The following is a 27,676-nucleotide window of genomic DNA, read 5'->3' on the forward strand; positions in this document are numbered from 1 at the left end:
ATTAGAAGCATTTAATGTATATTTCTTTTTTTTTGACGTTCATAAGTGTTGTGTTACCTATATGAATAAATGATTTTTGATTGATTGATTGATTTTCTTTTTTTTGGTCTTAGGACCAGCTAAATAAAGAAAGCCTGGTACTGGTGACACCAGAGCTGGTTCGCATCGAATAAGTATCGCAAGCGAGGAATGGTAGCAATTTAAAGAAATAAATGAAATTCAAATAGCAGTGTTGGCCTAGTGGCTTCAGCGTGCGACTCTCATACCTGAGGTCGTAGGGTCGGTCCCCGGCTGTGCACCAATAGAGTTTCTTTCTACGTGCGCATTTAACATTTGCTTAGACCCCGACATGTCTTAGACCCAAAAACTAGACGTGTGACAGGCACTGGCGGATGAGATTTAAAAATGATCATGAAACAGATTCAGAAATCTGAGGCCAAGACCTAAAGAGGTTGTTGCGCCACTAATTTTATTTAATAAAAATATAAAGACTAAATAACATCAACAATGTCGATATAGTATTCATTTAAAGCTCATCATAAAGCAGATCAAGCTACGATCGAAATATATTTATTTATTTATTTATTCATACTTCGTTCCTAGAAAGTAACACAAATAACACAATATATATAAATTACAAGGGATGCAACGGGCGACCTTATCGCTAACAAGCAATCTCTTGCAGGCAACCCTAGTAAGAAAAGAAAACAATAAATAAAAAAAAATGATGATATATTAACGAATTATTGACATGATAGCGTGTTATAAATCGATTAACACCGTCGGCACGCACGTAAGAACATATAGATATACTAGGTGACCTGGCAAACGTTGTTTTGCCATGTATATCATTCATAATAAAAACTAGGGGTTGATCATAGAGGGGTGAAAATGAGGGGTTGTATGTATTTTTTAATGCTGTATCATAATTTTTTTAAAATCTAAAATTGAAAAAAAATATTTAGGGGGATGAAAAATAGATGTTGTCCGATTCTCAGACCTACCCAATATGCACACAAAATTTCATGAGAATCGGTCAAGCCGTTTCGGAGGAGTTTAACCACAAACACCGCGACACGAGAATTTCATATATTATATTTATATACTTATGCAATTTTAAATTGCGAATTACACATTTATTTATTCAAGAAAAAAAACATCATTTATTCACTCGCGAAATAGATAATATTACTTACCAAATTGCCGTGTTGCCAGGCATGATCCTTTTCTCTGTGAAAAAATACAGAGATAAATATTATCTCGGGAAAAAAAAATGGCGGGAAACATGGGGTAATACAGCGGTACGATATCGGCCACAGATAACGTTGCTCCGACCATAGACAACCAACCAAGACATTTGTCAGACAGTTTAATTGACATTGATAGTTTGATATACAAATAAATGTTTTTAATAGCTTTGTGTGGTTATTATTTTGAAAATAAATATCATAATCGGACGTTGAGGCAAAATACGAATTTCCATCCGTAATACCTCAACGTCCGTCATCTCATAACGGGAACCAGCTGCCTACTAAAGAATTTACGGACCAATTCATAAAAAGCCGACAACGCATTCGCGATCCCTCTAGGATTGAGAGTGTTCATGGGCGGTATCACTTAATGTTTAAAGAACTTATTTCTCATAACAAAAAAAAATATTTACATGAAAACTTAATATTCATATGTATATATACGAGCGAGATACACGTCGCCATTAGCCGTCTTAATTTCAGTCAACTGTGTTCATTCTAACATCTTTACTGCCTTTTTGAATTTGTCAAACACTCCAATATTACGAATTTGAGATGGTAATTGATTAAATAATTGCATACCCTCATACCTAATAGACTTCTTCAAATAATTTGTACGCGGCTTCGGAAAGATAAGCAAACTCGCTCGACGATTATTGCGTGTATTTATTTATTTTGTGTAGTTGTGTATTTGATTTTTCTAAATGATCAGGTGATGCCCGTTTGCCCGCTGTTCTAAATAATAATAATACTCACGTTTTAATATTATTTAACGAGTCGTCATCCATTTGTTCATTACCGCTTATGAGCCTTTGACGTTTTGGGCTTTGACTATCTCTGAAAAACAAACAAATATTTCCATTTCAATTCGTAGTTTGGATTTTATTATCATGTGCTCCTTCACTGTGCAAAGGATACTGCTATCTGATTCCTTATCAATTGATATTACACAATTAGTTTATACTCATACTAGTGACCCGCCCCAGCTTCGCACGGGTGCAATGCTGATGAAAAGCAGATTTTTATTATGTATATATTGTCGCTGGAAAGCTCCGATAATATACGCGACATATACCATATAGACATATACCATCAAGGACTTTTCTGTAGACCTTTTCAATGTGAACAATACTTAGTACATTATTTTGATAAAACTCGTAGGGTTCAGCCGGCGTTTGCAATGTAAGCGGAAAAAATGTAATTATTTACGACATCACATTAGAAACCTCTAAAATAACAGTACTTCTCCCCTATTTAATGGATGTTATTATACATGTAAACCTTCTTCTTGAATCACTCTATCTATTAAAAAAGACCGCATCAAAATTTAAGCATACAAAGGGACATAGGGACAGAGAAAGCGAATCTGTTTTATACTATATATTGATTTGATAATCAATATAAACCAAATAAAGTAAATAAAACCGTACCAATAATATTAATATATATATATTTAAAACATATCAAATAGCTTTTTATTATTTTAAAAACTGGTGTAAGTTAAAATCAAAAGATATTGGCACAGTTGAACTGTCATTTTCATAATACACCGATCAGACAGATGACTATTACAATCCGTCGATTGGTTATTGGTACACTTTTATTTTTATTTTCTCTGGATTAAGATGTCTATCTCAGATGGTCGAAAATGGATTGATACGGGTTATTGGGTTTATGCTATGCCAGGAAGGGGTAGTTATTGATTCTTTAAGCACCAATGGGTTGGGATAGATAGATGCCATCATCATCATTGCTCAAACAAAGAACTACATTGTGAATTTAGACATGCCTTTAATAAAAAAATACTTTTGATCTTCGTACTTCATAGTTTGCGAAAGTTGCTCGTTAATTATGGTAAAAACTACTTATCACATTAAAATTTAATTGCAACGACCCGAATCCGTCATCTAAATATCTCGGAATTGGAAAACGATATTATTTAAATCTCAATTTATTTATTGCGTTTACAATTCACACAGATAAGTTTTAAGTTTACATCATATGGCTTTATTACCGACATGTCAAAATTGAGAAAGTGTAGTACCCTAAGTTGTTCATAGATGGCGCTGGGATTGAAATAGAACGCGCTATCGTTTGCTCGACGTAGAATCTATATAAGCCCTATGTAAAATTTCACTGGATGACTAATGTTAGGAGCGAGTATTGTACTTGGTTGGCTGCCTTCAAGCAATTGATCACCTTCCACTGCAATCCTCGTAAATAAAATCACTTCTCAAGTGGTAGTACGGTGTCTCTGTCGAAACGCCTGCTGGTGCTTGAGAGGTGCTTAATTTCAAAGTACTGCATGTCAAATATTCCTATATACTTCTTGTATAATAAATATCTCCGAGTTTGAACCACGTTGTTTCCGTTCGCCAAATAAGTGACCCGTCTCATAGTGGCGTCCAACTCGGGCTCGAACGAACCCCAATTCGTGGTCACGCGGTCCGGACGGAAAACTACTTTTCCGATAAAAATTCGTCGAGGAAAATCCAGAAGTACAATGAGCGTCAGCCTGTCACAGGAACAATTTCAACAGCTGTTATCACGCATAGGAGTCAACCGACAAGGAAGCATGACGACATGCAAAGCAACATATAACGGTCGCAAAGATAGGGAAACAGTGGAAGCTTTCCTTACCGCAGTGCAAGTGTTTAAAAAACTTGAGAATATCAGCGATACTGATGCACTGGATGGACTTCCTCTCATCTTACGTGAGGATGCGGCTGTATGGTGGCAAGGAACTAAAACTACCATTACATCGTGGAAGGATTTCGAGGGTGCTTTGAGAAACACCTTCGCACCGAAGAAACCCGCATATGAAATTTATTTAGAAGCCTGTGGAACGAAGCAAGCGCCTGGCGTATCTACAGATGATTTCGTCACAAGGAAGAGGATGTTGTTCTCAGAGTTACCCAGCGACGAACAACTGAACTCTAAGCAGCAGCTCAATATCATTTACGGTTTGCTAAACCTTCAAATAAGAGACAGGGTACCTAGGGAGAAGGTACAGGATTTTGATGATCTTTTGAAGCAAGCACGCAGCACAGAGGCTTTACTAAAAGAAAAAGCAGGGAATGTAAATATAAGAGACACCAGCGAAAAAACCATAGAAACATCTAAAGCTGAGGCCACAGCCCCGACACGCACAAGGAAGGTGGTCCGATGTAATTTCTGCAAGAAATTGGGTCACGTCTTAGAGGAATGTAGAAAGCGCAAGAAGACTATGGAAGCTAGTAACGAGCAAACGGATACAGCGCCATCTAGGTCCAAAGATGTGAACTTTTCGTGTTACGGTTGTGGTACACCGGGAGTTTATCGAAGTAACTGTAAGATATGCAATAATAAACAGACCGAGGTGCCTGACAAAGGTGGTTTGGGATTCTGTGCTCTCAATATACAGCTGGACAAGGGATCTCGTCCCATGGTGTTTATTGAGGTCAATGGTATTAAAGGCAGAGCATACATAGACACGTGTGCCAAAGTAAGCGTCGCGTCGTTTGAATTATATCAAATGTTAAAGGCTCGCGGACAATCCTTCTCCGAGCAAATGGCTACAGTCACGTTGGCGGATGGATATTCAAAAGTACAGAAAGTGCTGACATTTGAGGCCGAAATCAATCTTTGTAACCGACGTTTCAAAACCCCTTTCATCGTCTTATTGCAATCTAACGACAACCGAACGTTGCTAGGAATTGACTTTTTGCAAAAAGCTGGCATTATTTTGAACATCGCACAGTTCACTTGGAGTTATATACAACAACCCCAACAGGAGTTCGAATTATATCAAGAGCGATTTGTTATGTTTGATCGACAAGCGTCTACGCCTCTTAAAGTTGGTGTCGCTCCTGTAAACTTTCAACGGGAAAGGATGTTGGCAAAAACAGGGGATACCTGTAGCGAAACGGTACTGAGATCTGAAGTTGCCGAGTTACCTCCAAAGATTGGATGTTCTGAAAAGAAACTGCTCTTCGATGGATACTCACCAAGGATTGAGTATATGATGAGAGATGCTATACAAAGCATCGAAGAAGCCGAAATCTCCCTTTCTCCACACGCAAAATCCCTCTTTGGGGATATAGATATATGCGCATTGGATGTATCTGCTCTCGACGCAGCACAAACAGCCGCACTTAATGAGCTACTCCAGGAGTTTAAGGACGTATTCGAATCCAATGGCAAGCCAATCAAGGAAGTGGAACACGTAATCAATACACAGGATCATCTGCCCATAGCTGTACCCCCTTATAGATTAACACCACCCAAAAAGGAAATCCTTAAGACAGAAATTCAAAAGATGATTGCGGATAAAGTAATCGCACCATGCACCTCCCCGTGGGCTGCACCTGTAGTTATGGTCCCGAAGCCAAATGGGTCAATCAGAGTATGTGTCGACTATAGAAGGCTAAACTCTATTACAGTGCCTGACATGTATCCAATTCCTCGCATTGATGACCTCCTACATGAAGCAAAGTCCACTGCATACATGACTACTTTGGACTTAAAGGCTGGTTACTGGCAAATACGTGTACGGGAGTGCGACCAAGAAAAGACGGCCTTCATAACGCCTTTCGGAATTTATAAATTCCTACGTATGCCATTTGGACTTCGCAACGCACCATCCACTTTTCAAAGAATAATCAATAAATTTCGAGTTACCCTAAGTCATGTCAAGCTTTTGGCGTACTTAGATGACCTTATAGTGTTCTCCACCACGTTTCAACAGCACCTCTCTGATCTCCGGGATGTTTTCATCAAGATGAGAGAATATAACTTCGTGGTCAATAAAGACAAATGCCGTTTTGGATGTATCAGCATAAAGTACCTGGGTCATTTGATAACCCCAGAAGGCCTGCAAGTGGACCCCGAGAAGGTGTCAGCAATTCTAGATCGCCCTCCGCCATCCAATGTAAAGCACTTACTGTCGTTCTTGCAGACCTGTTCGTGGTACCGGCGATTTATAAAAAACTTTTCAGATCTTGCTGAACCCCTTACCAGGCTCACCAAAAAGAAGGCTGTGTGGAATTGGGGTATTGAGCAAGAAAAGGCGTACATGGATCTGAAGAAGCATCTCACATCTACTCCGGTACTCAAACAAGCAGACTACACCAAGAGTTATATTATCAAGGCGGATGCGAGCAATTACGCTCTTGGGGCGGTACTAGTTCAAGGAGCAGGTGCAGAAGAACACCCAATAGAGTACGCGAGTAGACTTCTAACGCAGGCAGAGCGTAATTACTCGACAACTGAGAGGGAAGCTCTCGCTGTAGTTTGGGCTGTTAAGAAGTTCGCAGGCTATGTTGAAGGATCACCTATCACTGTCGTCACGGACCATCAAGCTTTACAGTGGCTCATGAAGTTAAAGTCACCGACGGGAAGACTCGCCAGATGGGCTCTACAATTACAGGCCCATGACATCAATGTAAAATATGCTCCCGGTCGCACAAATGTCGTGGCAGACACCTTATCGAGACCACCGTGCACCGAGAGTACTACGATTGAATGCGGCGTGTGTGTGGTTGCTGTAGATGTGCGTCCTCGAAGCCTCGCCGAAATAAGGTCTGAGCAACTTAAAGATGTGAAGCTGGAAAAGATAATCCGTGCATTGGAAAGCGGCCATGGCGATGAGAATGCCCACTATTGGAGTGGGAAAGGTTATTTAATGAACGACGGTCTTTTATATCGTCACAAATCAGAGTCGGATTCGGATGAGGCCCAATTAGTGGTGCCAGAACACGAATGGGCAAATGTGCTAGCCGTGTATCACGATGATCCTAACGCAGGGCATTATGGCGCTGATAAAACTTATCAAGCCATATCGCGTCGATACTACTGGATTGGTATGCGGAAGTACATCGAAAGTTATGTAAAACAATGCATCAAGTGTCAACGTTACAAACCATCAAACCAGAAGCCTGCTGGACTCTTACAAACCCACGCGTTGAGTCAAAGATTCGAGGTTATTTCATTTGATCTCTTTGGCCCGCTTCCACCTTCTTCCGATGGTAAAACGTGGATTTTTATCGTAGAGGACATAAACTCGCGCTGGGTTGAATTATTTTCCCTAGAAGATGCCACGGCAGAAAGGTGCACCAAGGTTCTAATAAATGAAATTTTTCTACGTTACGGGTTCCCCAGGAGAATGATCAGTGACAATGGACCTCAGTTTGTCAGCGCCATTATGCAGCAAGTTTCATTCTGTCTAAAAATCAAACACGCTTATACACCGGTGTACCATCCCGAAACAAACCCAGTGGAACGAAAGAACCGTGACCTAAAAACTCAGTTAGCGATGATTGTTGGGAACAATCACCGTGAATGGCCAGAACATTTACCTAGCATCAGGTTTGCCATGAATACTGCTGTTTGCAAATCAACGTCTCACACTCCGGCTTTCCTAACTTTCGGACGACAATTGAGAACTATGGATGACAATTACAATGACTTCCGGCAAATAGTACTCTCAGAAAATTTTATACCAGAGATAACCCCGAAATTAGTGCAGTTAGCTACTGTAATGGAAAGAACTAGAGAAGTACACGAGATAGAAGAAGAAAAGAGAAAGGAGCTTGTGGATCAGCATCGTAGGACTCGACCAGAATACAATGAGAGTGATATGGTCATGGTGTCGTTACATCCACTAAGCTATGCGAGCAAAGGCATTAGTGCTAAGTTTGCTCCTCGGCGAGATGGTCCTTACATGATCATCAAACAGCATGGGCCATCTTCATATGCAGTAGCGGATCCATCGAACCCTGACTTGTGTCTTGGGATTTATCATGCATCGGCGTTAACTCCCTACACTGGATTAAGTAAAGAATTACCCACACCAGTTCAACCGTTACGGAAGCGAGGCAGACCACGCAAGGTATCTGTACCTGCCCATGATCAACCTGTTCGCGGTCGTGGGAGGCCCAAGAAGCACTAGATCTTACCTCGGTGGGACACCTCGGGAACAAATGGGGGGGAGTGTAGTACCCTAAGTTGTTCATAGATGGCGCTGGGATTGAAATAGAACGCGCTATCGTTTGCTCGACGTAGAATCTATATAAGCCCTATGTAAAATTTCACTGGATGACTAATGTTAGGAGCGAGTATTGTACTTGGTTGGCTGCCTTCAAGCAATTGATCACCTTCCACTGCAATCCTCGTAAATAAAATCACTTCTCAAGTGGTAGTACGGTGTCTCTGTCGAAACGCCTGCTGGTGCTTGAGAGGTGCTTAATTTCAAAGTACTGCATGTCAAATATTCCTATATACTTCTTGTATAATAAATATCTCCGAGTTTGAACCACGTTGTTTCCGTTCGCCAAATAAGTGACCCGTCTCATAAAAGGATTTAATCGCCCACAATTATATAAACTACTAGCTGAACTGGCAACGTCCTTTTGCCACGTATATCATTTATGGTTATTGTGCCTCACTCGACATAGATAGGTATAGTGTGTCGCCGACTTTTTTGTAGATATTTATAAGATCTAGTTCTATAAGAAATAGTTTAGGCAGGGTACGCAAAATAAGTAACTTTTTTGGTTGATTTTTTACACCTTGTGTCCGAAAAACCCTAATATCTTACGGAACCCTATTTTTGTTCAAAATTAAATATAGCCTATATTACTCGTGGATAATGTAGCTTTCGAATGGTGAAAGAATTTTTAAAATCGGTCCAGTAGTTTATGAGCCTATTCATTAAACAAACAAACAAAGTTTTCCTCTTTATAATATTAGTGTAGATTTTTGAAGTACATACTTCTTTTGGCGCGATGCGAGAAAAATGATGAAAGTGAATTTTTAAAGACACCTAAATTCGACATCGTAAAGTTAGGTCTAGGTGGCATGAAAATCGATAACTATGTTCAAGTTGTTATATTCTAGTATTTTTATATTTAGAACAAGTGTTTCGTAACAGTACAATTAAACAGTGTGAATAAATAAATATTATTTTGGTGTTTTTAAATCAATTTCATATATGAAGATATTCTATACTAATATTATAAAGAGGAAAGGTTTGATTTTTTGTTTGTTTGTATGAATTGAATAGGCTCCGAAACTACTTGGCAGATTTGAAAAATTCTTTCACTGTTGGAAAGCTACATCATTCCTGAGTGACATAGGCTATATTTCATTTTCAAAAAAAATAGGCATCCTTACTAAAATTACGATAACATTAACATTTGTTTATTATTTGATACAATTCTAACAGATGGCGCTGAGTTAAAGGTAGTTTAGTTTAGGTCCGTGTCGTGGTACCAACGTTTCACATAAGTTCTCCTACGGTTTCCCTTCATTAATTTACTACTATGTAATATAACAAAAACCTTAGCCACAGCAACGCTTGGCCGAGTCTGCTAGTTACTAATAATTTATTTATTTAAATAAAATCTATTTGATTAATTTTAATATGTATCATTAATCACTACAGCATTTTAATTATTGTTTTTCCATACGCCAAAGAAGTATAACGCGTGTACATAAACTATACACACACATTTTTTAACAGAGCAGTGGGCAAATGAGCAGAAGTCTCATCTACTGTTAAGTGATACTACCGCCCATGGACACCCAATGCCAGACGGCTCACAAGACTCAAGATATATTATCTATTTTGAATTTTGATGTGTTACTTACGTATCTGACTGCTCTCTCTTTAATGGGCTAAATTTTTCCTTAACTGGTAATTTTATTAATGGCGGCGGACCTCCTGTAATAAAAACAATATATATTTCTCGTGTTAGTTTTTTTAAAAATATAATTTCTACCATATCCATTTAATACGGATATTACAATAATCTTTGGCAACACAGTCCAATTGTTGCACAATTATTCGTTATATTTCGTATATTAAGTAATTTAACATATAATGGCGGGAAAGCTTATGCAGAGATTACTAAAAATACGCGCGCGTTTACCAAACTATAAAACCTCCTTGGTAATATAACAATAAAATATTTTTTAAACCGTTTGTAATACGGATATATATCTAATTTTGTAAATTTCTAATAATTAATTCATTCTTATAAGTGAAAAAATATTGGCGCGATGTACAGATTACTAAAACTTTAAATATCATTGTCAGACGCGCTTTCAAGCAAAATATTATAAAACCTCCTTAATAAAAAAACTATTAAACAATAAGTTTAGAAACGACAGAAAACATACCGTTTAAAGTGAATTTCTCTTTCGTCACTTCTATGTCATCAAAATCATTCTTGTGACATTTCTCTTCATCATTATTTCTGATAGGAGACTTTCTGTCAAGCGTGGTCTTGTCAATCTTGTCGGGTGAATGTCTGTCGCGTATTTTGTCATTCTTGTCTATGTCAGGGATGATGCCAGGTACTTTACACATTTCGGGAGATTGCTTCATCTGCGTCGTTGTTACGGCGCCTAAAAATTCAATCTCTCCTATATTCATGATAGCCTGGTACTTTCTTATACTAACTTTTACAAAAAATCCAGGGGCGCTACAATCTTTTTAGGTCTAGGCCTCAGATTTCTGTATGTGATTCATATGTGACTCCTGTGCCTGACCCGCGCCGTGTTGGGTCTAAGGCAAGCCGGTTTCCTTACGATGTTTCCCTTCGTTCGGGAGAATGTTAAATGAACACACAGACAGTTCATTGGTGCACAGAAGAAATGACCTCATGTATGGGACTCCGCTCCCTGAAGCCACTAATCCAACGCTGCTTTAATTAATCAACTATTGAAATTTAAAGGTATAATCAAATCTACGTTGAGAGATTTAGATTACCTGATGAGCAATCGGGTGGTTCATCCTTGTTGTTCCATCGAATATCTGTTAAGCCCTTGATTCGTAACTCTTCAGCTGTTTTTAGGAGACCAGCGAGTTGGGACTGAAAACCAAGTAATACTATTTGAATTTCTGGGTTTCGAACGTCAAGTTGTGATAGTCTGTGCTTTCACAGAACACATCATATACATAATTTGAAAAACCCGCGAAAACTCTAGACAAGATGGCGACAAGTGATGCCAACATGGCGGTTTTCCCACCAAATTTAAACGGATTTTAGGTGATAGGTACTTTGTACAAGAATATTATATAAATTTTACATTTTAGGTTGGAGTAACAGCACACTCCTTAGATTTTTAACGTAGTTCTCATATTTTATATTGATTACAATAAGCCGCCACATTGTCTATGCTTCAAACCTAAATGCTTTTTTGGTCACTAACACTGAATATCAATGTGTTAAATAGTTTATTACGCTGATAAAAATTTGAAAAGGGTTTAGGATGCCGAGAAACCTCAACAGTGGAAAATTAGTCTTCTACTTGTCTTAGAAATATACTTACATGATGTACATTCATCTCCCCAGTATACATATAGTCCAATAAAGCCCTCACGTGTTGCGGTTCAGCGCCATCTATCACCAAAACTGGTTCTCCTTGTGCCTCATGCGCTCCTAGTAACGTTCCCAGTAATTCCGAGCAGGCAGCCAGTACCACCCTATAAATTAATTTTCGAATTACTTCAACCGCTTCATGCGCTCCTGGTAACCAATACTTTCATATACATAAAAATTTGTGATTTTTTTTAAATTTTCAGTATTATTTATAGAACGATAAAGGGGATTCCACTTTGATCATCACTGAGGTCGTAGGTTCGAACCCCGGCTGTGGATTTTAACACGATTTGTCTGTCTATGTGCGCATTTAACTGGTACGGTGAAGCAACGGTGTGTCAATACAGAAGGCGCTACAAAATTTGATGATAATGTGTCAATCTAATAGGAAAGTAGACAGTAAAGTTTACATATTAACATAAAGCACAGGCCGTGTCTGGAACGTTTCTCGAAAATTTATATCTTATATATAAAATTCTTGTGTCACGGTGTTAGTAACCGAACTCCTCTGAAACGGCTCGACCGATTCTCATTAAATTTTGTGTGCGTATTTGGTAGGTCTGAGAATCGAACAACATCTAAATTTTTTTATTTATTTTTTAGACAAAATTTTTCGTTTCAATTCAATACAATCATCGCTTATGTTTTTTTTGTTAATTATAAACTCTTATTTTTTGGCACAAAAACATGGCAAAACAACGTTCGCCGGGTCAGCTAGTTTAATATATAAACACGGCAAACAAGAAATTTCTTTCTTGCCGGGGCGCAATTCCCCGCGAGACGCAGGTCGCCCATGAATATTGTAAACAAATATATTACAGATGTAGCCGGAGGGTATTTTCCGACGCGTAGCACGTCATTCGTGAAATAGTGTAGTGTAGTTGGAAGCAATGAAATGTGTTTTTTTTATCTCATAAAATTGAGATAAAAAAGAGTGTGTGTACTTATGTACACGCGTTAGAAGTTATACTTCTTTGGCGTATAAAAAAATAACTAAAATGCAGTAGTGATTAACGATAAATATTAAAATTAATCAAAAAGATTTTATTTAAATAAATAAATTATTAGTAAATACTATCACCGTCGTATATAAAATTGATTAAAATACACCAAAATAATATTTATTTATTCACACTGTTTAATTGTACTGTTACGAAACACGTGTTCTAAATATAAAAATACTAGAATATAACAACTTGAACATAGTTATCGATTTCCAACCTAGACCTAACTTAACGATGTCGAATTTAGGTGTTGGTACGCGCATCGTAAAAATTCACTCTCATCATTTTTCTCTTTCGCGCCAAAAGTATAACGTCAAACAAAATTTGTGAGATAGAAAAAGTCCGTAAAAAAAATATTTAAAAAAAAATAATGTACACAAAACCTATATTAATATACAAATTATATTCTTGTATTTAAATTACTCAAGTAATTAAAGTATATTTAAAAAATTAAACAATGGTATCTATGCAAGAATTAAATTGCCTTTTTTATATGGCAATAAAATTTTAAAAAATGTAGGCACGTCAAATTTTTCTCTTAATGAGTTAGGCATTGATGTTGTGTAAGCTATAAGATATATGTCTATATTTTTAGTAGCGTGGAGTTTCTGTTTTATAATCTATACGACATAAACAAAATGCTGACATAGTCATCTTCACGTTTTAACTGTCAATGTCAGATATAGCAATAATTGACATTTTACGTTGACAAAAGAAACATAAATGAACCTAATATATAATTAATGGAAAAATTCTACGAAAGACTAGGCGGTATGGTCGAAATACTATACCTGCACCATGAGTGAAAAAAAAATTGACAAAAGAAAACAAATGTAGAATACTATCTTAGCTGTAGGTGGAGACAGACTTAATATATTTAAAATCTTTTAAAGTGGTTATAAGTGTTTCAAAAATTACAGTTATAATTTTAAAAAAAACTTTTCCTTTAGTAATAAATAATTATCTTACAGGTCAATATCATATTAAATTGCCACAATTTAATTTAATATTATGCAATCGAACGCGGAACTAAAAACTTTTTAATCGATTTTTTCATTTTATTGTCTAGCATTTAATATGACGTGGAATTATTAGACGTGGATTTTTATTTATTTATAGCCTTATCAGAATATAAAATATATACATTATAGCTATTGTTTTTGTTAATCAATGATAACTGATTCTATGTGCCCACGGGCAAAGGCCTCCCTCATTTTCCTCCATTTTTCCTTATTGTATATCTCGTCCAGGTCCTTCCATTTCCACAATTTCGGCCCACCTTTTAAATTGCCTACCTCGGTTTCTTTTATGGCCTCTTCTTTTAAAATTTTCTCCATTTATCTCTCTCTATCTATCGAGAGTGTCCATGGGCGGCGGTATCACTTAACATCAGGTGAGCCTCTTGCCCGTTTGCCCCCGGTTATATAAAAAAAATCTGCTCTTCTTATAGTATGTCCAGCCCATTTCCATTGAAGTTCTTTTGTTTTATATACGACGTCAAACCTTGTTTTATCTCTTAAATTCTTGTTACTTATTTTGTCAATTCTTCTCTTCTTTATTACACTTCTTTCCATGGCTCTGGTAACACTTCTTTCACATTGTGCTTTGGTAAGTGACCATGTTTGGCAGCCGTATGTAAGAATTGGTAGGATGCATGTGTTAAAATAAAATAGGATTTAATCCTTGGTATTGAATCCCTTGAAATAGACGTAAATAATACGACCAAATATTTTTAAATTGTATTTGCAATGGTTTAATTGACTGCACTGACGTATCGCTTTTGCTATTTAAGACCCCTTCATCACACAATAAAAGGCAAACCCTTGAAATTTAAAAAAAAAAACTTAACTTGCAAAATTATTCGAAATTCCTCGTTCTATGACCAACTATTTACGGAACTCGGTTATGTATCGTATACCTACAGACAACATAAATTACCAGTAAATCGATATATTTAATGTGACTAATAATGCTTAAAAAACTCAGATATGTTTTACTTATAATGGCTTTGTTTGTTCCTTCATATTAAATATATATTTTAATCTACCAATCAATCAATCTTACAACTGTGCTTTATGTTTCTGTTTCAATGTGTATTCCGTTTTGGCTTTTGTGTGTAATGTCATTGTTTGAATATTGTTTAGCGATTAGCTGTGGGAATATTTAAATAAAATAAATAAAAATAAATAAGCCTTAATAAAAACCGAAGGTTTTACGAAGGAACCGAAAAAGGTGTTCCTTATATAGGTGTTTAATTAAAATTTCCTATCTCCAAGATCTAGGGTACTTAAATCGGTGTTAAAGTACTTCCCTGTTAAACATTAAAATTTAAATTTAAATTTAATATTATTAACAGATGGTTTGTGAGATTGTTATATTTCAGGCTAGCTTATGTCTTAACCCAATAATCTATGTTCATCATTTTTGACCATCTGATATAGACATCTTAATCCAAATATTGATATAAGTGTCATAATAACGAATCGACGGATTGTAATAGCTATATGTCGAAACAAGAAATCCATGGCAGGTCGGATCAGTGTATGTGGATAGACCTTTGTATGAAAATGACAGTTCAACTGTGTCAATATCCTATCTTAAGATTTTAACTTTCATCAGTTTTTTTAATAAATAAAAAGCTATTTGATATGTTCTAAACATCGACATGTATATGTATATTATTTGTACAGTTATATCTACTTTATTTGGTTTATATTGATTATCAAAAATAGTATAATACAGTAATAGCCAAAAATGGATTGTCTTCGTAGGATTTGGTTATTGGGATGCAGATAGGAGATTCATCGACTGCCGCGGTCTGATCTCAGATTGTTTTCAATCTGATATTGTGGATTAATTATTGGGTTCGGGCGTAAATCTACTAATACTTTGAAAATTCTTTCATCAATAGAAAGCCAACTTAAGGCTTATGCTAACCTAAAAATGAATAATTTTTCGTGGAATGATTTGCGAAGTCAGAGAAATGATCGAAACGTTTCTTACAAAGGAAGCCTTGATGAAAGATAAGGTTGATTGAGTAAAGTTGTATTTTAGGTTTTCACGTAGGTACACTTAATGTACACTTATTAACGTCAAAAAAAAGAAATATACATTAAATGCTTCTAATTTTATTTCTGCCAGTTCTCAAATCAAGGGCGTAGAACGGAAGAGAAGAACTGGCAATAAACACACTCTATAATCGCCAAGTTTTTTCTTTTACCAATCGTTCATTACAACTGTTCGCTAAATTTTTTTCAACTAACACGTTGTTTTTCCTGAATTTTATCCATTATTATTGCAGGAGTCTTCATTTCAGACCAAAGAAGCGGTGCTGGGTATGGTCGGAGAAAAACGAAATCTGCTGAGTATCATTAAAAACCGAAGAGGGAAGATGATTGGACACCTGGTGCCACACGACAACTTCTTTACGACCATCTTGGAGAGGAAGATAGAAGGCAGGAGACGACGAAGACTGGCTTACAAAATTCAAAAATTCAAAATTTATTTATTCATGTAGGTAACAATGTACACTTATGAACGTCAACAAAAAGAAATATTAAATGAATTTAATTTTACATTTACTGCCAGTTCTCAAATCAAGGGCGTAGAACGGAAGAGAAGAACTGGCAATAAACAGATTTTTATATACAACATATATATATTACATAGATCAGATTAAGGAAAAAGTCCTGACCCGCACTGAGTGGCTATTAATCCTCAGACAAGAGACCGGCTCTTAAATTTTATGATGATGATATTGAACCATAATTGTAACGCTCATGGTGCAACACGTAGCCCAAGCTACCACTACTGCCTTGGCGACATCGATGAAATGTGTGATTATGTAATCAATTGACGTTAAACTTGTATACTGTGAAAGCAGCTTTGCTTGAAACTTATCAAGTTCATAATTTAACGCACGACGGAAATTTTTATCTACCTAGATGACCTATTTGTTATTATTATCGTTAAGCTGGTCCCTTAGCCAGAAAGACATGCTTGCTATTTTCTAGCGCTATTTCTAGCTCTCCTTATTTTCTAGCGGAAGAAAGAAAAGATTTTTTTTTAATCTTTGACAGTGACGAAGGTGTTTGACGTATTTTTTTTATAGAACAGGGGTAAAGCGGGTAGGAGGCTCACCTGATGTTAAGTGATACCGCCTCCCATGGAGACTATGCCAGAGAGCTCGTGAGTGCATTGCTGGCATTTTATAACGCGTATCCTTAACGCCAACAACGTGAACATGCAACAGTCTCAAGTTGTGACACGTGCACCGAATGGAGGACAACACCAAAGTCCTCATTGAACTCACAACCTGGTGGCAAGCCCAGCCTGCGTTGGTTTGATAGAGTTAAGGACCTCCAAACAATAGGGCCCTCGAAGTTAAGAAGGGTAAGAAATAGCGAAATATAGGAGGCTAAAGCCCTCATATTTACTTAGATTTAAGTTTGGATATTTTCTAACACGGGTTTTTTTCGGAACTTTATTTCTCATTACAAAAAAAATATTTTATTTACATAAGAAATTTAATATTAATATGTATATTAACGAGCGAGATACACGTCGCCATTAGCCGTCTCAAGTTTAGTCAACTGTGTTCATTCTAACATGCATCTTTACTGCCTTTTTGAATTTGTCAAACACTCCAATTTTGCGAATTTGAGATGGTAATTAATTGAATAATTGCACACCCTCATACCTAATAGACTTCTTCAAATAATTTGTACGCGGCTTCGGCAAGATAAGCAAACTCGCTCGACGAGTATTGCGTATAGTTGTGTATTTGACTTTTTAAAATGATAAGCTACTATGGAGAGAGTTATTAAAAAAAAAATTAAGATACAGGTGCTATACTATTTAACATATATAAAGTTGTTTAATCATCATAATTTTGTTTTTTTTCGTAGATTTTATGCTTTTATTAATTTATTTTGAAGTGTTTTCAAGTGTTTTGAAATTTTGTTTTTGCATGCTGTACCCCATATTTCAATTAGATATATGAAATGTGGCTTGCCTAACAATTATAAATTAAATGACGTTCGAATTGGGGAATACATTTTGATATTGGCCGACACCTATAATCTATAAGTGATTTAAGTTTAGTAATAATGTGTGATATTATAGTGTAGTATTGTTTGATGATTTGCTTTTTCAAAAGAGTACCGAGAGTTTTTTACGCCGGCTTTTTCTCTCGGCCTACACCCTCTGTCTTCTTTGCCGATGAGTAGGGAAGCCTACAGGTTCAAATTGATTGACGTGGAATAAGTGATACCTTGATGATCTTATTGTTCCAAAGTAAACGTATTTTATTTTATTAATATATATTGCACGTGCAGAAAGACCGCTCATCCGCGTGACAGTTATACAAAATATATTTAAAATAAAAAAATACTAAAGCCTGCAAATACAGGGGTCTAGGCTCTGAATATGATTTTGTCCCATTCGGTGTCGAGACCCTTGGTCCGTGGGGTCCTAGCGCGTTAAGGCTTTTTAGGGAATTATCAAAAAGGCTTGTCGACATCACAGGAGAACGAAGAGCTGGCAGCTACCTCGCACAAAGAATAAGTCTAGCTATTCAAAGAGGGAACGCTGCCAGTATTTTCGGAACCTTGCCTAAAGGGACTCCTTTTAATAATATTTTTTAATTATTGAATTTTAAGGTTAGTTATTAGGTATATTTTGTATGTATCATGGTATTTGTTTTGAATAAAGAAGTTATCTAATGTTTAAAAAATATGAAAATTAAATAAGTATAGTAAAAGTAGAAAAATCCATTGATACGTCAATCACACGACCTCTGGGGTGAGCTTGCCAATATAAAACATGAGAAAAAATTGTGGACCTACCTGTGAGCCCTGAGCGACACCCCTCGTAGATTCGTCTCCATATCTTTTGACAATTGTGTAGCGAAGTTAGGCGAGCAGTACAGTGTTACATCGCAGAATCTCTCTGTAAAAAAGATTTGTTTATGGTTTTATTTAGATATAACAGATTTTTTTTATTGATAAAGTTTGCCAATGCTCGGCACACTGATACATTGGTAAAAACAAACACAAAATACAATTTTTCATGTGACAAGCAATTAAAGGCAAACATGACATTCATATAGAGCACATACAAATATCAATCGATTATATATTGTATTCGTTTTTACAACAAACTCCCAAGCGAAATTAGAGAACTATCAGTAAATAAATTCAAAGCTCTTGTTAAAAGTAAATTAATTAATAAAGCCTTTTATAAATGTGACGAATACTTAAATGATCCTAATCCTTGGCATTGATTTGCTCCAGTTCAAACAATTTGTATAAAAAACTTGGCGATTGAAGAGTGGCGGAAAGTTTCTTGCCAGTTCTTCTTACCCGCTCTACGGCCTTGACTTACGAACTGGTTGTAAATGTAAATTTAATTTGTTTTTGTTTTTTTACTTTCATAAGTGTACATGTTTACCTATATGAATAAAAATAATTTGAGTAAGAGTTTATCACTTAACATTAGGTGAGCCTCCTGCCCGTTTGTACCCTGTTCTATAAAAAAAAACCAAAAGAAAACAAAGTGATAAGTTAAAAACATAATCTTTACATAAATATTAAATCTTAATATTATTATTGATTATGAAAGATAATACAATAAAGGATATAGCAAAAGGCAGGATATTTTAGTCGAAATCGGAGCAATTAGTATACTAACCTCGTTATGGTCAGAGAGAAATGATTACGAGACATTTTTCATGTTTTTGATGGAAACGATATTTATAGATACAGCCTTCAAAATGTATTTTAAGAACGAAACTGGTTTGAGGTCGACAATTGAGTTTATTTTTAGTTATGAAAGTATTTTTGGGTATGTGGGTCGTATTGCAATTGTTTTTTCTGCTCTGCTTTGTAACGACATCTACAATACATTGTGTAAAAAAAAACTTGGCGATTAAAGTGTCGGAGAGTTTATTGCCAGTTCTTCTCTTCCGTTCTACGCTCTTGATTTAAGAACTGGCAGTAAATGTAAAATTAGAATCATTTAATGTATATTTATTTTTTTGACGGTCATAACACATGTTACATTACTATATGAATAAATGATCTTTGACTTTGACTGTGAGTTGACTTTGATGTCACTGCCTGAAACGCGCTAACGAAGTATTTTCAAATGAGTATATACATATTGATATTAAGTTTCTCATGTAAATAAAATTTTTTCTTTGTTTTTTTTAGTAATGAGAAATAAAGTTCTATAAATATAAAAACGCAAGAATTTCATATGTAAGAACCTAATACATACAAAAATTACCTTTGAAATTCGTCTATGAGAAGAAGAGTGAGGGAATCTGCCCTATACCAGATCTGTTGCTGATTAACTCTTTTTGGTCATTGATTGCGAGACACTACGTGTTTTTGATGGAAACGATTTTTAAAGACAGCCTTCAAAATTTATTTTAAGAACGAAACTGGTTTTATCCAGTGTTTTGAGGTCGATATTTAGGTTTATTTTTAGTAATGAAAGTATTTTTGGGGATTGTATTGCAAAAGCGATTTTTAATATACAGACTAAATCTCTTAACGGAGGGACTACCATATTTGGTCGTAAACACCGGTAGTCGTAACAGCCGATAACGTTATTATAAAAAAAAATATGTAGTTTTATGAAACCACGGTAAAAGTGAAACTTTTTTTCACATAATAGACATTTAACTAAATTTTTTGGAATAATATTCCATTAAGAGTATTAAAATCGCTTTATCTCAAGTCTTGGTCTACGACACGCATCACAGTCCAAAAAATTTGAGACGATGTAATAAAAGTGTCACTTTAAAAAAAAATCAAAATAATTCATATTGGTAACACAATGTACACTTATGAACGTCAAAAATAATACAAGAAACGCTTTACCATCTTACGCCCAAACCCAAACCTATCTCAATTCATTTTTGACGATCTGAGATAGGCATCTTAATCCAAATATTGATAAGTGCCAATAACCAATCGACGGATTGAAATAGCAGCCATTTGTCGATACAAGCTGACCGAAAACAAATGTTTTGGCAAATATCGAAACTGTAGGATATTAAGTATATGTACTAGGGACCCGCCCCGGCTTCGCACGGGTGCAATGCTGATACTAAATACACTACAGAAAATCTGTGAACGTTGTATATAAAAAATGTGGGTTATCCATAAGAGATAGACATATACCATCAGGGACTTTTCTGTAGAGCTTTTCAATGTGTACAATACTTAGTACATTGTTTTGATAAAACTCGTAGGGTTCAGCCTGCGTTTGCAATGTAAGCGGAAAAATGTAATTATTTACGACATCACATTAGAAACTTCAAAAATAACAGTACTTCTCCACTATTTAATGGATGTTATTATACATATAAACCTTCCTCTTGAATCACTCTACTTATTAAAAAAAACCGCATCAAAATCCGTTGCGTAGTTTCAAAGATTTAGGGCCTGTTTCACAATGTATGGATAAAGTGCCAAATAGCTATGCAACACATAAATTATTCTAAAGATAAAAATTCCAAATAAGATACTTCGAATTTCATGACGTATAGCGCTATCTGACAGTCGTGAAACGCAAAAATACTATTTATCGTACCAATAAGTAATAAATAGCTTATTTGGAACTTATCCGGACATTGTGAAACAGGCCCTTAAGCATACAAAGGGACATAGGGACAGAGAAAGCGACTTTGTTTTATAATATGTATAGTGATAAAGTAGCTGACCTGGCAAACGTCGTTTTGCCATGTATATCATTTATAATAAAAAAATAGGGGTTGATCGTAGAGGGTTGAAAATTTAGGGTTGTATGTATTTTTAATGCTATTAAAACAGTTGATAAAAAAATAAAAACAATTATATATATATTTGTGTGTAATAGAATTATACAGAATAATGAATGAATAAATTTAAATCTTCATAATATATTGCATATCGGCGAGGTCACAGGCTGTACAATGCGTATCCATCCATTGACAAAATCTCTTTGTACGCTATGCCCCAATTTATTTTCGCGCCTTTTAAATTTGTAGTTTCTATACTTGTTCTCTATGTACTCTGTGACAGTAAAATAATTGTCTTCTATATTTAAAATTATATTTGAATTTGTTCTACTCGTAACGTCATAGAGTAAAGAGAACCGGTGGAGATAATAGGAATTGAATTAAATGTTGCAATTATAATCTTCTATATTTAATTTTGTTCAATCCGTCACGTCACAGAGTTTAGAGAACAGTGCACAGATAATAGAAATTGAATTACAAGTTGCAATTGTTGTCTTCCATATTTAAAATTATATTTAAATTTGTTCCACTCGTAACGTCATAGAGTAAAGAACAGCATAAATACAAGAAATTTATTTACGAGTTTTAATAATTACAGAGCAGTGTTGGCCTAGTGGCTTCAGCGTGCGACTCTCATACCTGAGGTCGTAGGTTCGATCCCTAGCTGTGCACCAATGGTCTTTCTTTCTATGTGCGCATTTGACATTTGCTCGAACGGTGAAGGAAAACATCATGAGGAAACCGACATGTCTTAGACCCAAAAAGTCGACGACGTGTGTCAGGCACTGGAGGCAAAACACGTACTTGCCAATTGGATTTAAAAATGACCATGAAACAGATTAGTAGATTATACAATAAATTATTATTTCATTCAGATATTTGAGGCCAGGACCTAAAGAGGTTGTAGCGCCACTTATTTATTTAATAACTGTTCTTGTGTACTTCAATTAAAATTATATCTAAAATATATTTTTTAATATAAAAAGTATTTAGCATTGTAGGTTTCCATTATGTATAAAAGGATTTTGAGAGGCTCTTCTCTAAAACCTTCAGGCTTCAGCGTGCGGCTCTAATATGAAGTCAATGGTTCTTTCTGCTTCCATGGTACAGACACAGAAGACTGAAGGATTTTATCAGAAATTCTAGAACAAGTATGGTAAATACCTTTTTCAAGCAATTGCGCGAACATGCTCTGGACATTGGAGTGATGGTGTTTCCACCTCAGGCAGTATTGTTGAGGCGTCATCTCGCTTCTTGGAATGTGGTTCGGTGGATCTGAAAACATTTAATTGTCTTAATTATAAGTTTCATTAATATTGCAAGAGTAAATTTTCATGCGTTTGAAGATCGAGAGTGTCAATACAGATAAAGCCTACAAAACAAAATTCTAAAATGGAATTTGAGAGTTGTATATAGACAAAAATTTCCGAGGGTCCATAGACTAGATACTGACTATAGAATCTACACTATTGACTTAGCAAGTTCAAATGAAATATTAGTAATTTTATTTGAAATCATCCGACGAAATCCAACCAATATATTATGATAACACAGAAATTTTTACGTGCAACCTCTATTGTCCATTCCACTAATCTGTGGCTGTTTTGTGTGTGACGTAAGTCAATGTTTTTTATTCATAGACAAATTAATGATTATTTTTAAGCCATATATTTTACATTACTCTCAATAACACTTTTTCCATACTACTTTTAGCGTGCAACTCCCATATCCGAGGTCGTAGTACCCCGGCTGTTCACCAATGGCCTTTTTTTTATGGACCGCACGGTTTGTGCATTGTGGCCCAGGGTCAAAACAGGGAAACGGGTAAAAAAATTAAATTATCGGATGGAACGAATTTAAGAAAAGGAAAATAATCTATAAAATAAAAGATCAATTAGTGGCGGAAAGTTCCTTGCCAGTTCTTCTTACCCGCTCTACGCCCTTGACTTGCGAACTGGTGGTAAATGTAAATTTACGATTAATTTAATTTGTTTTTCTTGACGTTCATAAGTGTACATGTTTACCTAAATGAATAAGGATATTTTGATTTGATTTGAATTCTTATAGAGATATATATAAAAGGAGTGTAGAAAAGATATTTACATATATACACATTCATAGGATCTAAATTTTTATATCATTACTTAAGATAAAAGCTGCTAAAAGTTTATATATATCCATTGTGACTTTCTTTCTATGTTCGCACTTAATATGTTATTACGCATTACTTATTACGCATGTTTTCCTTCGTAGGGGCGACACGAAGGAAAACATCGTGAGGAAACCGGTCTTAGGACTCAAAAAGTCGACAGCGTGTGATTACAGGAGGCTGATCACCTACTTGCCTATTAGATTGTGATAAAGATACATAAATCTGAAGCACAGACCTAAATAAGTTTTAGCACCACTGATTTATTTTAAACCAAGTATACATAATACAGTTTCTAACAGAACATATATTACTCGTAAATATATAACCACAATTGAAAACCTAAAATTGAAACAGAATTTCGAAAATTGATAACAAAAGTCATGGGTTCATATTTTATCATGTTTGTTTATCTTTACACACTGCGATGGACTTAAAATTTTAATCCTTCTACAAATGTTAATGTATTTTTATAAACACAGACTAAAGCTCGATTTGAATTGAGAATACTGTTAATAGTCAAACACCAAAAAGTTTTATTGTAAAACTTAATATGTGAATGTTACTGGCTGTTAAAATAATGATTAGAAAAAAAAGTTCTGTCAATGAAAAAAAAACCCGCAAAACGCACTGCTTTACTACTCACTCTTTCTACTGTTTATTGCATCACATTTAAAGTGGCTCGATATGAAAACACCAAAGAAATTGTAAAAGTTATGTGAATGTTACTGGCTGTTAAAATAATGAATAGAGAAAAAGTTACTGTCAACGAAAAAATGCGCGAAACGCAGTTTTTCTACTTTTTAATGTGCAATACATATTATAAAGTAATCGATTTGAATTTGGAATATTGTTAATTATTTGGATTATTAACAAACAAACCACAATTATTGGTGATTGAACGCAGAGATTTATTGCAAATGTTATGTGATTTTAAAATTATGAATAGAAAATAGTTACTGTCAAGGAAAAACGCGCGAAACGTTCTGTTACAATCACAGTTTTATTATTTAGTTTGCAATACAGACTATAGTAGCTCGATTTGAATTTGGAATACTTAATCTTACATTAAAGAGATTTATTACTGGCTGTCAAAATTATCAAGGAATAATTTAAAAAAAACTCGAATTGTCTTTATTTATTTATAAAAAATAAAGTAAAGATTGTTAGACTTTTACACCGTTCGTTACACTTTTTTAATTATATTAAATTCTAGTAGTTTTCCATATATTCTTAAAATATTAAACAAACAAACAAATTTTTATGTGACAAGATATGCGTAGTGTGTAATCACTGTTTGTACTGATAGGTTATCAGCCGTTTTGAATGTTTTTGAACGACCCGTCGTTTTTGAACGCATTTTGAATTTACTTTCATTTTAACCCCAGTATTCTTTTAGTCAGCCATCTAAACATGAAGATTTTAGATAAAAAATCCGCTTTTTTCACCAAAACAAGTCATTTATTCCAATTAGACCACCTTAAATGGCACTTTTGAATGTTAAATAAAATATAAAGATGATTCTAGTTGATCCTTCCAAAAGGTGTGGAGAATGGGCAAGTATAATCTACACTTACTCTTTTAAAATAAGATTTACAATATAGGTATAATAGATTGTAAGAAAAGTTTATTATTATTACGTTAATAATATGTAAGTACATTTAATTATATTAATATACAATAATAAAATACCTTCCCTTTAGGCAAGGTTCCGAAGATACTAGCAGCGTTCCCTCTTTGAATAGCTAGACTAATTCTTTGTGCGAGGTAGCTGCCAGCTCTTCGTTCTCCTGTGATGTCGACAATATTTACAATATTGTATACATTAGTTATATGTACTATATGCGAAGAATATGTACTCCCAGAATAAAATTAAGTTAGTTAAATTACTTTACAGTTATATTATTGTATTGTTAGTATACATATTCACAAATATCGATTCCGTAGAATATTATACAATAAAGAGTAATAAAAGAAACAATTATAGTTTGTAGTATTATAATACAAAAATAACAAAACTATGTAAAATTAGATCAGCAGCCAATTGATTGTGTCATGGACCGTACGAGTATTGGAAAAGGTCCCTGATGCCTCAAGATTGAGAGGTTCACCAGATACTTAACTATTGTAGTTCATTAATCCAATATTAAATGATTTAAAGAGATACATTTTAAAATTTAAAATTACGTATAATTTGACACGTTGACAAGTTGACAGTTAACACATCTGTCAATCCTGTAGATTGTTGACGAAACAGGTTCAACTGAGTGAATAAAGTAAAAATTGTTTTAAATAAAATCAATACAAAAAGTTACAATGCAATAATGAAAAAATATTTTTCATTATTGCATTGTTACACTGGGCAGGACGCTCGTGGACATTTAAATAGGGATCGCGGGTGTTTTGCCGGCATATTAAGAATTGCTACACTCTTTTATTGACCCCAACGCCCAAACCCAATAATTTGTAATCCACAATCTCAGATTGTTTTCAATCAGACCGTGGTAGTCGATCGATCTCCTCTCTGCATCCCAATAACCAAACCCTACGGAGACAATCCATTTTTGGAGACGGATAGAATTCAATCTCTAATTAATTATTATTGGGTTCGGGCGTAAGTCGAAGTTAATTAATTATATTATAAAAGGTGAATCTCATTTTCAAGTACCAGGAGTGCATAGATGTGTGAGAGTCATTCGCCGAATTGTCTCGCATAGCGTGTCTTAATAAATTAGTAGTTAATTTTCTAAACATATATAATTATATTTAAATGACAGTAGTCTAATCGTCTTGAATTATCGTTCTTCTAATTGTTACGATTCGATGAATCTCCATTCATCAGAGATAGGGCTGTTAGAATTGTATTTATTTGTTTTAGTTTCGTGTATGGTGTTAAATTAAACAAAACCGTTCAATTTATATTTTATTACCATCGTTATAAACATATTATAGTATAATGTAACAGAATAAATATATATCCAATCTACACAACAGAACATCGAATAATTGAAGCAAAAATGCTGCAATTTCTTTAAAAAATAATAATAAATGTTGTATAGAGGCCAGCTTCGTGAATGAAGTATACCATTTTCAAAATTCCGTTCAAATCGAAATTTGCGTTCGAAATTTGAAAATCGATTGTGACAATTGACAGCCCTAAAATAACATTTAATAATGCGTCACGTCAAAACTTTCGAATGCAAAAACGAAATTGATTTCTGCGTAATTAAAATTAATTATTACAAATAGAAATTTTTGGTTTAATAAATTATTCACGATTATATAGACATTTCTTTACGTAAAGATCTCTAAATTTAGTTCACAGACAGTTTAATATATGGAATTAGCTGTAGGTATATCAAAATATATGTACGTTATAAAGGCAATCACCTATGTCCCAACAACGAATATGTTTTGACATACGGAAGGCGTACTAGTCTTTGAATCCTACCCATAGACTAGGACTTTAAGCTTCTGTTATTAACATTCATCCCCTCACCCCTAGCCCCTGGAATCAGTCACCTTATCACGGATAATATAATTCCATATTTAAAAATTTCCTTTACTTAGTCACTTTTTTTATGACGGCTAGATGCCCTTTCGCCAACCCAGATTCGCCCATAGACATTTCTACAGTGCCGTATAAGATTTTGAGTTAGAAAATTGTTGGCGCAAGGTAACTGTTTAATTTCCAGTTTTCACTTTGCGCCGGTTTTTTCCACGCTGTCTCGAAGCTTGGACTGAGAGCTGCTGAACAATTTTCCTTTATAAAGAGTACAAACACATGAAGTAAATCGTGTCTAATTTTTAAACTACATACAATTGTAGAAATAAAACGCATAACAGTTACTAAAACGATTAATATAACAGTTATTTATTTATTAAGAATTTAACTAAAATAAATAGTTGTCTATAAAGTCGGTTTACGGACGACAGTTTAACGTGACCACGTCATAAAAAATATTTATAAAATTGCATACTTAAATATTCAAGTGGAAGAGAGATAGATGCACGTAGGGTCCATGAGTCATGTTTTTTTGTGAGTGCAACCAGCGTTCATCGATTTATTAGATGTTGTTACTTGACAAAGAAAACTACTTGACAAAGAAAACTTCTTGACA

The 27,676-nt window shown here is 34.9% G+C and overlaps 1 protein-coding gene across 4 annotated transcripts in view; it reads right to left on the bottom strand.

Annotated features, from left to right (window-relative positions):
* Nucleotides 1–27,676, bottom strand: part of LOC111002968 — a 41,478-nt gene that overhangs the window by 7,624 nt on the left and 6,178 nt on the right. For all 4 annotated transcript variants that reach the window (XM_045633659.1, XM_045633661.1, XM_045633660.1 and 1 more), the window contains exons 3-10: nucleotides 22,571–22,681; nucleotides 18,465–18,567; nucleotides 11,565–11,718; nucleotides 11,002–11,104; nucleotides 10,410–10,637; nucleotides 9,879–9,951; nucleotides 2,007–2,087; nucleotides 1,197–1,230 (exon numbers count right to left, since the gene is read on the bottom strand). In XM_045633659.1, coding sequence (XP_045489615.1) covers nucleotides 1,197–1,230; nucleotides 2,007–2,087; nucleotides 9,879–9,951; nucleotides 10,410–10,637; nucleotides 11,002–11,104; nucleotides 11,565–11,718; nucleotides 18,465–18,567; nucleotides 22,571–22,652 — 858 coding nt within the window. In that variant the 5' untranslated portion in view covers nucleotides 22,653–22,681. The remainder of the gene's footprint in view (nucleotides 1–1,196; nucleotides 1,231–2,006; nucleotides 2,088–9,878; nucleotides 9,952–10,409; nucleotides 10,638–11,001; nucleotides 11,105–11,564; nucleotides 11,719–18,464; nucleotides 18,568–22,570; nucleotides 22,682–27,676) is intronic.

Source organism: Pieris rapae, chromosome 24 (assembly GCF_905147795.1).
Source record: "Pieris rapae chromosome 24, ilPieRapa1.1, whole genome shotgun sequence".
In the NCBI taxonomy this organism is placed as follows: domain Eukaryota; kingdom Metazoa; phylum Arthropoda; class Insecta; order Lepidoptera; family Pieridae; genus Pieris; species Pieris rapae.